Here is a 16036-nt window from a genome sequence, read left to right as displayed (position 1 = left end):
GTTTTTTCTTCTTATCTGAGGGGGTGATAAACTAGTGCAGCTGCATGTGTATTAAGATGTATTATGTTTGCTAAACTTTGATCATATTTCTAAGCTTTTTGTTTTCTTTTAGGGAGAGCAGTGTAAGTTTGATCATGATGCAGAGATAGAAAAGAAGAAAGAAATCTGTAAGTTTTATATACAAGGATACTGCACCAGAGGAGAGAACTGCATTTATATGCATAATATCCTTTCAAGGCACAGCTCCGTGTGTTTATGTATTTTAATGTTAATTCACATATCTATGTGGTGTTAGCACTACATTAGTATGTATTAAAGGGAATCTGCATTTCTTTTTTATCTTGAATAATACCCTAGACTGAAGAAGGGTGAAAACCTTTTCGTGATACTGTGTAGGTTGTCTGAATCAGTAGGTGCATTTTAAAACATGGAGATACCCTTCAGTTAAGGGGGACGGTCAGCCGAGAGAGATTACAAAATATTTAGAGTGGAGACCGGCCTACGGGGCGGATCTTTACACAAAGTTTCTCAAAAGGAGAAACGTCTCTACTGGTTCTACCTCTCTTATCAAGGAAAAAGTATGGAAAAAAGTCACAAAGTTAAAAATATTCCAGCCACTTACCAGCTACTTATGTTCTAGCACTTAGAAGGACAGGCAAGGTCTTCAGGCGGCCTTAGTCCAAGGCCATAGAAATTGGAGAGAAGGACTGCGACTCCCAAATGAGAAATAGACTAGCGTATAATCCAGTAGGGAAGTCAGGTACCCAAAACAAACATGAGAGGGCCATTGTAGGAGGAAATTGCATGAGATCTAATGAGAGAGTGCCATACCTTAAGCAAAGGAGGGAGGGGAAAGGGAAGAGAACCACGTGCAGGACCGGATGAAGGAAGCATCCAGGGAAGGGAAAGGTGAGAGATAAGACTGTCTATTTGCACCCATAACTTGTTAGAATGAAAAAATAGTATCTAGCTGTCTAGTTGCTAACACTGCATAACGCAATCTTGCTGGTTTGTGAGACCAAACATATCCCAAAAGTAGAGCGCGGAAGAAAGATTTTGGAACCCCAAGAAGGACTGCTTGGAATACATATAAAAGGCGTGGAAGAATATCCATTTTAAAGAGGCCATACGGTCCAACTAAGAGTGATTGTGCTTTGAACAATCGCGTAGCATGGCACGGACTTAATGTAAATAAGGTTTTAAAATTAAGATCATAAAGATGTTCTAAACTATCGGAAAGATAAATCCCCAAATATTTGAGACCCTCATGCTGCCAAGAAAAGGGAAAAACACGCGGGGGCAGGGATACCAAATGGGGGGCCAAAGTAACACTCCAAACTCCTCTATCAACGAGGGAAAGGCCACAGCAGGATTGGATATATAAAGCAATAAGTCGCCGGCGTATAGACTCACTTTGAATTCCTGATCGGCAATTTGTATACCCCTGATGTTTGAGTTGTTTATAATGTGGGCAGCCAAGTGCTCCATCACAAGAATATACCTGTAAAGGGACGTTGGGCAGCCCTGTGTCATACAGTTACTAATGGGTAGTGAATCCGATAAAATTCCATTTATACGAACCCTAGCCGTAGGCGAGCAGTAGAGGGAAAGATCAGACAGGATCCCAATATGGATAAGAGCCACCTCCTAAAAATGTGTTCTTAATTTTTGCAATGCCTGCTCCTATATATAGACCAAATACCCAGGGGGACAGAGAAGAGAGGCGTTGTGTGGTAGTCTTAGAAGGTACCATTGAATCATATTACCATAGCGTTATTAGCTGGTACAAATACCCTGATTACAAGTGGTCCTTGGACAAGGATCTGTATAGTAGTAAATGCAGTGTAAGCAGTATGTCATTCAAGTGTGGGATTACCCTTTAAACCATCTAATGCTGGAATGATCTGGGAAATGATAGATATGCAGCAATAATGACACTGCAGGTTGACAGATTTCTTAATACATGTATTTTACTTAACTTTTCTGTCTCATACGTGAATTTCCTTGCAAATTTTACCATACTGGAGCAAAATGCTACCAAGGAGACAACTGCAAATTTTCTCATGAGAATCTTAATGATGACACCAGAGACTTACTGAACAAGGTGAGTAAGCAAACCACCATCAAACAATACTGAGAAGCTGCAGAACTCTGCCACCATTTGTGTTACTATAGAAAAGCCATGTCAAACTGGGACATTTCAACAAGGCATCGGTTTTTTTCTAGTTGATGAAGGCTACAGTTTTGAAGCTGTATAGAGCACGGAGGCCCTAAAAATCCAGCCTCTCCAAATACAACCCCAATTCCAAAAAAGTTGGGACGCTGTGTTAAATCTTTATAACAGAAAGCAATGCTTTGCAAATCTCATAAACCCATATTTTATTCACAATAGAAAACATATCAAATGTTTAAGCTGAGAAAATGTACCATTGTAAGAAATATATAAGGTAATTTTGAAATTGATGACAGCAACACATCTCAAAAAAATTGGGACAGGGCCATGTTTACCACGGTGTAGCATCCCCTCTTCTTTTAACAACACTCTAAATGTCCAGGAACTAAGGAGACCAGTTGCCGGAGTTTTGGGAGAGAAATGTCGTCCCATTCTTGCCTGGTATAGGATTCTATCTGCTCAACAGTCCTGGGTCGTTTGTTGTATTTTTCTTTTCAAGATGTGCAAAATATTTTCAATTGGTGAAAGGTCTGGACTGCAGTCAGACCAGTTAAACACCCCGACTCTTCTACAAAGCCATGCTGTTGTCATAGATGCAGTATACGGTTTACCATTGTCCTGCTAAAATATGCAAGGCCTTCCCTGCAAAGATGTCATCTGGATGGGAGCATATGCTGCTTTAAAACCTGTGCTGTCCTGGAAGACTAATGGAAATAGAGTTACCGGTAAGTCCTAACTCTGAATTTCAGATGTGCAAGCTGCCCATTCCATACACACTAATGCACCCCCATACCATCAGAGATGTAAGTTGAACTGTGCTGAGAAGCTGGAAGGTGCCTTTCGTCCGGAGGATGCATTGTCCATGGTTGCCAAAAAGAATGTCAAATTTTGATTTGTCGAACCACAGAACAGTTTTCCACTTTGCAACAGACCATTTTAAATGAGCTTTGGCCCAGAGAAGACGGCATCATTTTTGGATCATGTTCACATATGGCTTCTTCTTTGCATGATAGAGCTTTAACTTGCATTTTTGGATGGCACGGCAAGCTGTGCCCACAGACAGTGATTTTTGGAAGTATTCCTTAGCCCATGCAGTGAAGTCCATCACAGATTCATGCCTGTTTATAATGCTGTGCCATCTGAGGGCCTGAAGATCACCGGTATCCAATATTGTGTTTCAGCATTGTCCCTTTTGTGCACAGACACTCTCCAGAGTGTCTGAATCTTTTGATATGTACTGTAGATCACTGGTCCCCAACTTTTTTATCCCCGCATCGGTCAACGTTTGATAATTTTACCGCGGCCCGCTGAGGGGTGGACGTTGATTGTTTATATTTTAGATTGGAATCACCTGTCCCGATAAATCCATATTTCAAGTAGGACGCATTGTATTGTCTGTTAAAAGTTACATGTTTCTTTGATGTTGAAGGCCCTTCTTCTGTCTCTTCACTGGGCCTTTTCTTTTTCCCAAGGAAACTTTCTAACGACGTCTGTTTCGTACTCATTTTTGCTAATTTGTGGGTTAAATTTGAGCAAACACAATATACACGTACACCAAGCACTGTTAAACATGAGAAGAGCTATACACCTTCTCTTTACCAAAGCTACAACGCCACTGCCGCTTGCAGCCGCTCAGCTCCAGACGTCACCTAAAACCGCCCCGATATCACGATATTTTGCGCATGCGCAGTATTGGTGCGGCTTTAGGTGACATCTCTCCGCTCCCGGTTAACCTCTCGTCCTGGAAAGTCGGACAAACCCGAGAGAAATACACCACAGTAAATAAAATGGAAATAATGTAATGTTCCTTGGGCGGCCCGGTACCATTTGATCCACAGACCGGTACCGGTCCGTGGCCTGGGGATCACTGCTGTAGATGATTATATATTTAGAGTATTTGCAATTTTACGTTGAACATTATTCTGAAATTGTTCAACAATTTTTGGCCGCAAATTGGCAATAGCCCGCTATATACTGAGTTTTGGGTCACGGGAGTTACTATATGTCCTCCCATGACCCTAAAGAGAACTATGGGAAAAAAGGTTACCCCATAGTTCTCTTAAGTAAGAGAGGTAATCCAAGAACAATATATTCACTGCTGTCTCTTACCCGGATACTGAATGCTGCACATGTTTTTTTAGAAATGGTTGTGTGGGAATATGTGTATTATAAGTGGCCAGCAAATGATTGCAAAAACTGTGTTCTGGTTGCAGGTATTAAACACAGAAGAGGAACAACAGCTGGAGGAGGAGGAGGAGGAGGAGGAGGAAGAAGCAGAGGAGGTGCCACGACATGGGTTGGTATAATTATCAGATTACCCTATTGTGTGTCTGTACATTGCCTACCTTGCCTTAGGCATGCCACATAAGCTTAGGCCTAGTGGTGAGGACTGTTAGGACTATTAGCTAGCAGTTAGTGCTAAAGACAGAGAGTCCAATAGCATGACATCACACTTTCTGTAGGTGTTTGGACACTGATGATGACCCAGCCAAGAATCCCAGACTGCCAGCTAACCATGAATAGAAAAATGAATTCACAGTTTAAAACCAGGGTGTCTTACTTAGGAGCCAGTTTGTATAATAGTACTTCCATTGACTACAGATAATGCCTTTTTTGGAGATTTTTCTATTAATGTTTGATCAGCTCTGCATGCAAAGTCATCTAAACCACGACTGTCCAATTTTCTTTATCATCCGTTCACGAACATAGGAATTCAGATACACTCAGGTTATACTGCCACCTACAGAAGGATGTTGGCAAACAGAAAAATCACAAAACAACAGAGTACCATTCCTCTACCCAGCATGCCTCACGTTCCTGGCTAGTAGCCTCTTGTGGTAACCTTTTTCATCCTGGTCTGGAGCATCTGTTCGATCATCTATGCTCTACCTCTTGGTCAGGTGGCACAGTTGGACTTATCTGGTGGGGTCTCGCCTCATCCTTCAGATTTGGTTGTTGGTCCTTCATCCAGTTTCTGAGCTGCAGACAGTCTCCCAGTCCTCTTGGTAGGTCTGATGGTGGGATATTTGCTGGCATCCCGACTTTGTCTGAATTCCTGTGTCCATTAATAGATTGTAACGAAAATTGGATTTTTGTATTTGCTGTAAAATCCATTTCTTGAGGCCCATGGAGGGACACAGGTCCTGCTCCAGTGTGTTTTTTTTCATACCCTTAGTACTGCTTGACCACAAAACTGAGGTATGTTGGGAAGAGAAGGGGGGGTTACAATTTTTTGTTTGCCAGTGTCAACATCTCGCTGTAGTCAACAGTATAACCCCATCTGCATTTGAATTCCCGTGTCCCTCAATGGACTTAAAGAGATGGATTTTACAGTAAGTAAGTAAAATCTCATTTTATTAATTTTTTGCATAAGGGGATGGCATTGGCTCGTGGAAGCTGGAGAGGTCTGTTTCTGTATTCTTACACCCAGCCTTTATTTCAAACCCACAACTGGTTTTCAAATTCTCTAGTACCATCAACTCAATCCAATCCAGTGATTTTGTACTAGAGTGTCCAACTAAGGTGCCAGTGTGTACTGTTGTCATTGGAAGTAAATGTAACATGGTACACACTGGGTGCTTAAGTTGGGCACTCTAATTTCTAAAATTGTAAATTCATTTGTCCACCCTTCTCTAGTTTACAGTCTGGCATTTTTGGATGATTTGTAATTTGACTCAAATTATTTCCAGAAAGTATGATGAATTTAGGTAGGGGAACAGTGTGCATATGTGTGTGGAATAGCAGCTAAAACAGTTCTGAAAGCGTGTAAGTTTGTGAAGTGCTTAAAATATGGTCTTTTTAGGGGCATGGTTTTGTGACAGACAAAGGGGTCACCATTATTCGAAACTATAGCAACAACTAAGGGTCCCCATGGCACTATATATAGGCAATTGTGGCAATACATGGGTTGCTTTTTTAAAGGAAAAATATTTGTTCTATTGTGTAGTATACAAAAATTTGGATACTATTGCATGTGTCAGATTTTATACATGGGTGGCATTGCTGTGGAACACCAATACTATAGCTTCTGCAAAGGACCATTTCAATATATTATTGCTTAAAACCCAGTTGAACTTTCAGTTTAAATTAGAATAAAACAAAAGGTGTACAACATATTAGTTTATTTTTTTCTTTCTGAGATCGAAAAGTTTGTTTCTTTCCAGCATGGTGCTGAGTGGACCCCTTTTCTCTCTGGAGCAGCAGTGATCCCATTGTATAAGTCTGACATGCACCCTACCGAGTCATTCCTATAACTTTGCCATCTCTGGGGAGCTATAGTTTCCGCACAGAAAGCAACGGTCCCACTTTGCAGCTGCTGGCAGTGACAGGCTTCTCTACCAAGGCTGTGGCGACCTTAGGAAGAAAAAGAAAGTGTCAGACACTGAAAACCTTTTGTGTCGATGCACATGGAATGTACTGTATTTAGCTGATTTAAACTGTTCATTTGGGCTTTCATCACAAATTAGGAACCATCCTTGATTTGTGAAGAACCCTTAGTGCTGCAGTTCACAGCCAAAAGGAAATTCTGAGTGTACATAACTTAACGTTATAGAAGTGATACAGGTAATTTTCTCCTGTCCTCCTTGTTGTCTTTTTGCAGAAATGCTTTTTGTTTCTAATTAGGATTGCAACTGGTCACATACAAGTAGTGTTAGTCACATGACTAAAATGTGTCTTGTTAACTTTATTGTAGAGGGAAGTTTTACAACCTGCCATATATGCCGTTTACTGGAAATCACCCATCAATGTACAACTCAGAGCCCCTCCTAGATCCAGGGCCTATGACACCACCACCACCACCACCACCACCACCGGCTATGCCAATGTATGGCAACCATGGAATGAATGTGCCATTTAACCAGCCTCCAGCACAAGGCCATGGTCAAAACCACCAAAGGGATGGCAGCAGTACTCCTGGTCCCCCTTTTCTCCAAATTGTGGAAGAGAAGATGCATGGCATGCCACCACAAAACAGCTATCAGCACTCACAGAATGCTCCTGGATACTATGACAACTACTACTCCCAGCAGGCTGTTCACCACGTGCAGTCTACAAACATATCAGAATGTGAGTTACATCTTTTCTTTCTTGCATGACATTTTTTTTCTCATCACTTGTTTTGACATTTAGATCTAGTTCGCTAAAAGTGGATCAGAATTTTTAATGTTTTAAATGTGTCCTCTGCTTCGGATCACCTTCCTTTTAGTTCTGGTTTGACCAGGAGCAGAAGCTACATTTCCAGACTTCACCTGCAGTGCCATCTACTTAAAGTATGTGGTAATCCAACTATTCTGTCCTAATAATAGATGTATATTTCTTCTTCAATAGAGCTTGTAAACTCATAGAACGTCACAGATTAATAATACCTTAAAGGAGAACTATGAGGTGAGTGCTTTTCACTCACCTCATAGTTCTAGCCGACCTGTGACAATGAGACTGTCACAGGTCGGCTCAGTAGATCGGGAAGTGAGCGAACACATACCGGCGTTCGCTCACTTCTCGATCCTGTCACGGCTGGATTCCCCCCTCCCCACTCCGATCCTTCAGCGCGGAACGGACGGGGGAGGGGGCGGGTACAGCTGGCTCTTCCTCTATATAGGCAGAGCCAGCTGTCACTCACGCAGCTGGGCGGATCCAGACATAATTGTCGGGATCCGCTTCAGCTGCGGCGTCTCAGTATACCGCGAGCTGAAGCTGGCGGTATACTGAGCTTAGGGTGACAGGAGGACGCTAGTTTGTGTCCTCCCTTTACCCTAAGGAGAACTATGGGGAAAACCCTAACCCCATAGTTCTCCTTTAAAGTGCAGATTGCAGAGGTGTACATTTTACTATAAGCGCCCATGCCCCCATCCCTCCCACGTATAGCACCGTTTTTTAACATAAAACCTGCATTCTTTGGGCAAAATTCACTGGTATGCTTTATTGCTATAAATAAATACCCTTCATGTATAAAAACTGGAGTAAAGGAAAGGAAATTGAGTGTTACTGGCAAAAAGAAACAAGGATTCTTGTGACTACTGCGCATCCTGTGCCTGGATTTGTAAATTCTTGCTATGTTTGTCTCACTTGTAGCCCCTGGCTTCTTCCCACAGTCAGAAGACCCACTTCTAGGTTTGTCAGCTTCCATCTAAAGGCTTATTTGAATGGTTATGTGTCCTTTGTATAAATCCCCAAATAAAATTGGTGCTAAAAAAATAATTAAATTAAAATAAATCCATTCGCCCCTACACTGCTGTGAGCACTCTTAGAGTGTTGCAGTTGCATCATAATAAATTAAACTGGCTTTTGGAACTTGCATGTGTTGTACAAATATTTTCATGTACAGAAACAAGTCTCTACTTAGGTTTTAGCAATGCCTAATTAGGCATGTTTATTTTAGCTTTTGTATAATAAAGGGTTTTGACAGGAAATTGCTTTCACGGTTGTCTGAATACTTGAATGTCGAAAAAGTTTGTAATTATTTGTTACGTTTTTATTTTCAGCTATGTGCAAAGTTTTGTTCTCAAGAATTGGTAAAAACATGGATGGTGCAGAAACCAGCCAGCCTGCTCCCCCGCAAAGAACAGTGAGCAGAGAAGAAGGTATGTACACAGTTCTTTGTATAGGCTCAGCCAGCATAATCTTGGGAAATGCACATTCAGTTATTACAGTATTTGACATAAGATATTCCTTAAAGTAACCCTGTATTACATATTATACCGCATGATACCAACAGTTCCCTTTATTGTGTTCAGCCTTCAATTATCTCCATCTGTCATCTTTTAATTATCTGTTAATAATTACTCATTTTACCAGAGTGAATGAGTGTCTATGATCAACATAATGCCATATAATGACAGAGGGGTTTGCAGACACTGAGCCGTTGGTCAAGTGGATGAGTCTGGCAGGTGCATTATGCATATATGCATTATAATGTTAAAAATGGAGATGTCTTTCTTGATGGGTTTTGTGGCTCTACCTTCACTTCTTCAGAAGTACATTTAGTGCTTCACTTGTGTGTTTTCCCAAAATGTAGCTGCTAAGACATCTGTAGGCAGGCAAAGGGAAAAAATGAAGGGACAGCAGATCCTTTGCCCCACTGTAGACTCCTGTAGTTCTGAAATAATACACTGAGTGGCCAGATTATTATGACCACCCCATCAGTACTTCGTTGGGCCACGAGATGACTCCACGAGATGACTTCGTTGGGCCGCCTCGTGACTCCACGAGATGTTGAAAGGTGATGCGAGGAATCTGACACGGCACTGTTGCCTTTCTGTTGTCTTGTACCAGTCTTGCCACTCTCTGTTCTGCCCTAACATTGACAAGTCGCTGACGGCCACAATTCGCACGTTCAGACCCAGATGTTCGGCTGACAATCCAGTCTTTAAACACTTTAACAACAGCTGCTCTTGAACATTTAACAAATTCTGCTGTTTTGCTGATACTCGCTCCATGGCTCCGAGCGACAACAATCATCCCACGTTCAAAGGCTGTTAAATCGCGTTGTTTATCCGTATCTTCAGAAAAAAATCACTTCTACTGTCGTGGTAAACAACCTGCTTCCCTATTTATAATGGTCTGGCCCTCTAGCAACTTCAGCGCGAAATTATAGCTAATTTGCCTACAAATGTCAGGTGGTCATAATAATCTGGCCACTCAGTGTATACACATGTTTACATTTAAGACAATTCCCATATCTGTTAATATGTGCTTTCTAATGGTGGCCATGACTTCCAATACTGCCTATTATTTTTGTTGGTCATAGCAAAAGGGTATTATTTCTGTCCAGTTTAGCATTTTGAGAGGTCATATTTTCAAAAAAAGGGTAGCTAGAATATTATATAACAATTGACCATTAATACTTAAAGGGGTTCTAAACCCTCTGGTTTTTTTTGCCTATATCTACTGCTATCAAGCAGTAGATATAGGCAAAATGTTTAAATAAAAAAAAAACCCGCTTTAACAGCGGTTTAAACTTACCTTTTTATAGTAACAATGGGACAAAAATAGATAATGAATTTTTATTCTTGAACATATTAGATAAACACCTTATAGTCCTTCCGTTTTTCTTATTTTATTATCATTTCCTGTTTTTTATCTTTTTAGATGAGTTTGCAAACTGGTACAGCAGTGAAGAAGAGGATGGCAGCGGTGTGAGTTCAATCTTGAAAACGTTAAGAAACCAAGCTAAATTGGCACGGGCTAATTCCACAGAACAAAAGCCGATTCCTCAAATTAATGACCCGAGACTGTCAAAAGACAGGGTGGTGGCAGGGCAAGGGCAAATATTTGACCCTCGAGTAAGACCATCTCAGGGACAAAGTCCAGGCCACCAAGGAGATAATGTGTCTGCTGATCCAAGAGTGGCTCGTGACCCCAGAAAAATGAAATCTCGGAGTGAGACCTCTGCTGCCACTCAACCTGTTCATCCTGGGGGAATTGCCAAGCAGCAGAAAGTGGTAGATGAAGATGATGAGGATGCTGAAAGGGAATTAAGAGATAAGGCGGTTATAATTCCATTAGAAATGTTACCAGGTGTGACTCTGAGGGACCCACGACGTAAACTGCGGCAGTTTAGTCACATTAAAATGGACATTATACTATCCAAACCCAACTTTGCCAAACTAATTGTCTGGGCACCAGAAGATTTGCTTCCTGTACCCCCTCCAAAACCTGACCCTGTGTCCTCTATAAATTTGCCATTACCTCCACTTATAGCCGATCAGAGACTTAACAAGTCAAGGAGTCTGAGTGAAGTACAACTTTCTGGCCCTGATCCAAGGTTGGAAAGGTTGGATCCAAGACTGGAATCAAAAACAAAACAAGTAAATATTGTAGCCAGAAGTAGCTTTACAGATCCACCCGATTCACACTTACTTAACAAGCCAAGTGATCCTCGGCTGCAGAAAAGCCTCCAGCCAAGATTTAACCGGTCTTCAAGTTGCGATACCCCATCTGCAGTGATAAAAGATACAGTTCCTCAAAAAGCTGACCCCCGCTTGGCAGCCAGGTCAGCTATGGGGTCATCACCAACATCTGTTAAACCGTCTCAAGATATTCTTCCACCATACACTCCCAAATTGTCCCCATCCAGTAATAGACTAGGGTCACCAGGGTCAATACTGAAGAATATCAGTTTGTACAGCCCCCGTGACAGTGCTGCAACTTCTTCAGAGCCTTTGTCAGCTGAGACAGGCGATAATGAAGACCATCAGAAGAAGCCAGCCAGTGTGAACAGGCCATCTCTTGAGGCTGAAGCAGTGGACAGTGTGCAGCAATCTGTGAGTTCCACAGGAGGACTGCCATTAGATAAAGATACTCAGAGTTCTGCAGATATTGAGAGCAAACCTGAGAACCCTGATGAAAAACTAGCAACAGCAAATCAACCTGCAGCGACACAGTCAACCACTGCACCAGCAGTTCATATCCTGCCAATCCAGGCCTTGTCAGGACTTATCAGGCCTCAGTACAATGATCCAAGGCAAATCAAGTCAACAGGACCTGCCAGTCAGGTATCAGATGCTAACACTGATGCTAACACTGATGCTGAAGCAGATGACAAGCCCCTAAAAGATGTTTTCAAAACCTTTGACCCCACAGCTTCTCCATTTTGCTAACTGCTACCTATACTGGAGGAGTCATATTGTACATAGTTCTTTCCCACCCTCACTGGTTTGTAGCTGGCTTTATTCCACACCCCTATTTATTTGTAAATTATGACCGCATATCTGATCGGCTTCTGATTCATTTCAATGCGGACATAAGCTGCGCCAAGTGCATTTCCTGTGGTGTTGTATTTCAAACTCTCTTGTAATGATAAATCTTGTGATAATGATAATAGTCCTTACAAAATAGGCTTCAGTAAAGCACTTTCACTGTACATAGGACATAATATGCAAATGACATGTACAAACTATCAACACATTTGTATGTCTGTATGGTATAAAGCAATATAATGTAAATTAACTATACTGACTTTTAAGAGTAAAAAAAAAATGTACAGGTCAGTACCATGATATCAAACATGTAAGTACATGAGACAGGGAGAAATTAGCACAACTGTATACTAAACACTGCCATGTGCCATTTGGTGTGACCTACTTACAAATATGATACAAAAGTGCTTTTGTAGACCACAAATCTTCATGCCGCTTGATGTGTATGTACCGCCTGCTTTCAGTAAAATCAGTGTTAAGGAACATCCTCAGCGCATTCTACAGTTCAGTGCAGGGTCTCTCTCTATTAGGGCTAAGCTTCGAGGTTGGAAAAGTCAACATATAAATACTACAGGGCTCCAAGTTTTGAGGGCTCTGGTGCTGTCCTGCAGCAAAACATTGTCTAGCAAGTCATACTGATAAGCACCTGGTATTGCATAGTATTGAATTCTGTGCTAATTTCTACCTGTCGCCTCTAATGGCAGATTAACTTTATAGTGAACCTATCATCAAGAAGCTGACAGTATGAGAAGAGGGTTACGAAGGTAGATACTCCCCCCTTGTTTTTGTGCATTCCCTATTAAGGCTGAACTCTAAGCGAATATTGGCTAATACAAGAGGAATGTGTTGTTTTTTATTTGAATCTTGGTGTAGTTTGTGTTCTGGATCTGTGAAGCAATCCAGTATGAAACTTTGCCTCTGTACTAGAGTTTCCTAGAACTCCCCCAAAAATAAACTTGAATTTGATCCCTAGGGGCCCAAGTACATGTAGCACTTGGTTCTGTTGTAATCCATCATGCTGTTGCTAAGCAGTGGGGGCAAGATAGTTTACCCACCACTGTACGTATATGCTGCTAGCAAGGAGATGGAATTTCCAGTGATAGCACTGGTCTCTGGCAGCAGGGAAAACCTTGGAGACCGTCGCTGCCATTTACAACAGATCACACATCCTGCAGTGTGTGTGTGTGTAGATGCAGATTTTGTAAATACTTAGCCCCTGCAGATCTATCACGCAGCCCTGCTGTCCTGAGTGATTTTTTAAATTATTATGAAATAACAGGCAGTGCTGCGGGGCTGTGTCAGCACTGATCGATAATTCATAAAAGTAAAACATTACTCAGTGCTGCGGGCCTGTGTGATCTATCTGCCAGGGTTGTGTATGTTGATAAGCAGCTACAGATGCACACAACCCCCGCAGCCCTGAACTTTTACTATTATGGATCAGTGCTGCCGGGCTGTGTTATAGACCTGCCAGTTCCCTGTATGATTGCTGGCAGCTCTATCATGGGGCTCGCAAGCACTGATTGTACATTCATAATATTAAACTAACATCTTAGAGAGGGGAAGGGCTCAGTGCTGGCTGTACCTACCCCCACAGTAATGCCCATATATTGGGCTTCACACTGGGGTGGAGCTACAGCCAGCATTAACTTAGGAGGTGATTTTCATCCACAAAGGGGCTAGTGATCGGAACAGGCTTAAGTGCTTTATGCACTTGGTCCGCTGGGGGAATCAAAACATTTTTGGTAAATTTTTCTGAAAGACCAGTCATTGCTGGTTTCTCTCCTTGTACAGGGTTGATTATCTTGTATCTATCCCCTGTACTTTTCTGCAGAAAGCCTGTAGTGGGAGCACCTGCTGGGTCCTTACCACAGCTCTGCAAAGGCTATGTGCAGTGCAATGTTCATGTTATTATTATATTTACATCGTAATTACTGGGTTTGCAGAGACATTTGGTGCATACAAAGTTGATATATATTCTCTGTGGCTATTGAGGAATTTATGTACAGTTTAGCTTGAAGTAAAAAATGAGCTGGGAGTATAGTTTGATGGACTTCAGATTATAATCATGTTCTAGTTATTTGATTTGTGTTACCGTCCACCACTATGTTGGTTGCTTATGATTTCGTATATTTGTCCTTCATGTGGTTTGAACTCTTTGTGCTTCTGTTTTGTATGCAGGTTCCAAGGCATTGCTAGGACTTAAGATTGTGTTAGGTGGAATTAGAATGTGAACAGAACACAGAGGAGCAGAGTAAAAAAAAAAGGAACATTTGTTAATTTCTCTCAGCAGGTCTGGTATCCATTGCCAACAGTATTGGCCATGTGGGCTATGCAGAGGATTTGGGAGCAATAATGTTTAGGCTAAGTGGGTCTATTAAAGACCACGTGACCAGGGAGGGAGCTCTGATTCCCAGATTTGAATTAAGTTACATTTCCAGCATATTTAATTATTAATGACCTTGAACATTCTAAAGAATGGAAACACAGTTTTGTTTTTTCTGTTCAGGACATCTTTAATTTACTGAAAGCTCTGTGAAGTCTAACCCCAGCTTTAAAATAAATGAATTAGCTGAAGAAAACCATCTTGTGATGGAAAATAGTTTTGCTCTGTCCGGGTAAATCTTTTTTTAAACCAGAACTCCTTAAAGTGAACCTATGAGCTCATATATACACAAGAAAATCCTCTATTCTGCACCTCTGTTTACTACTTTATCCTTGTTCAGTGAAAGATCCTGATTGGGCAGTGGCATAAGCTGTTGGCAGGACTTGGTCCTGAAGGGAGGAAAGTCAGACCCTCTTGAAATTTGAAGAAACCCATAGGAGAGACCTTTTTTTGGCTTATAAAGGCATGCATCTTGTGGTGGTCTCTATCAGGTGGGACTTTTAAATTTAAACATCTGAAATAATAGGATATTTAGTTCTCGGTGCTAACGGTGGTGGTACTTGATTGTAGGGACCTTTTATCTTGCAGCACTGATGGCTCCAGATTTAGATGAGATAAATTTACTATTGAAAGCCCTAAAGCAGTGTTATCCGTTAAGCTGGCCATAGAAGGCGGGCTGAGCAAGAGGAATCATTTGATCCCCTATCCATGCTAAACAGCCCTGATGGATGAATCTCCCTGCCGACGTTTGTATTCTGACGGTCTGTTCTCACAGCTGTCAGAACACTCAAACAGTGACCACATCTGATTGTTTTCCACCAATTCGGCAATAGTTGATTAAACAATTTACTTTGTCAAGCCAGGTGGTGACAGCAGGACTACCTGCAAATTATTGTTTCATCACCTTTATGCTTTATGCACAGCCAGGGAGATAGCAGTACTACTTCCTGGTTCAGGTATACTGCTTCCTAGGTCATAGGGGAGAGATGATGCAGGTTGATTGTCCAGCAAGCAGACTGAAGGTCGAGTGGTGGCACAGGAAGCTTTATTTCTGAACTAAGAAATAAATTGTGTAACCACCATGAGTTTTCAGTGTGGCAGATCAGTAAATGATATTTTCAAAATATTCGAGGAGAGACTACAAATTGATGACATTAATTTTAGGGGGGTAGTTGAGGGTTTAGGTGGGGGTGTTTAGGTGATGGGAGCATATATGACGCTCTTTAATTTTATGCCCAGCGCTAAAAGCCTGGTGTGAATAACTATGGCACTGAGAACAAACACAATATTATGACTGAACGATTTCCTTTAGGACCCCAATACTTAAAAAATTCAATGGTTTGATTACACAGTGGTACCTCGGTTCACAAACTTAATTAGTGCCACGATTCTGGTCGCGAACCGAATCAAACTGTGATCAGAACGCAATCTCGACTAGAGGAAGCCACGACCATGTGTCAGAGCAGGGAAGATGGCTGTGGTTATGTTCGTCACCCAATGCGGAGTTCGCAACCAGAAGCAAAATTTTACCAAACTTCCTGTTCGCAAACCGAATTGTTCGTGAACAGAAGTGTTCGTGAACCGAGGTACAATTGTAAATAGAGCCAAGAATGTTGTCTACCTTCTGTGCCCTACTTTTGTCTGCTTCCTAATGATGGATGTTCTTTAACACAGCCCAAAAAATCTTTGACCTCTGTTCCAATATATAACACATTTTATTACTGTTGATAACATTTGAGCTACATGTAAAACCATGCTCCTGTGTAACAACAATGAGCA

At 41.6% G+C, this 16036-nt stretch overlaps 1 protein-coding gene across 1 annotated transcript in view; it reads left to right on the top strand.

Moving 5' to 3' along the window:
- The window catches only part of ZC3H6 (zinc finger CCCH-type containing 6), a 30712-nt gene extending 18296 nt beyond the window's left edge, over positions 1 to 12416 (top strand). Inside the window, exons 7-12 of the mRNA XM_018555561.1 lie at positions 113 to 224; positions 1995 to 2104; positions 4387 to 4469; positions 6867 to 7240; positions 8656 to 8754; positions 10262 to 12416. Of these exons, the coding sequence (XP_018411063.1) occupies positions 113 to 224; positions 1995 to 2104; positions 4387 to 4469; positions 6867 to 7240; positions 8656 to 8754; positions 10262 to 11772 (2289 nt within the window). The 3' untranslated portion in view covers positions 11773 to 12416. The remainder of the gene's footprint in view (positions 1 to 112; positions 225 to 1994; positions 2105 to 4386; positions 4470 to 6866; positions 7241 to 8655; positions 8755 to 10261) is intronic.
- Positions 12417 to 16036: the final 3620 nt, after the last annotated feature.

This window comes from Nanorana parkeri, unplaced genomic scaffold (genome assembly GCF_000935625.1).
Source record: "Nanorana parkeri isolate BGI_ZX_2015 unplaced genomic scaffold, ASM93562v1 scaffold202, whole genome shotgun sequence".
NCBI lineage: Eukaryota > Metazoa > Chordata > Amphibia > Anura > Dicroglossidae > Nanorana > Nanorana parkeri.
Note: the sequence above shows the minus strand (reverse complement) of the source record. Positions and strands in the feature narration are given on the sequence as shown.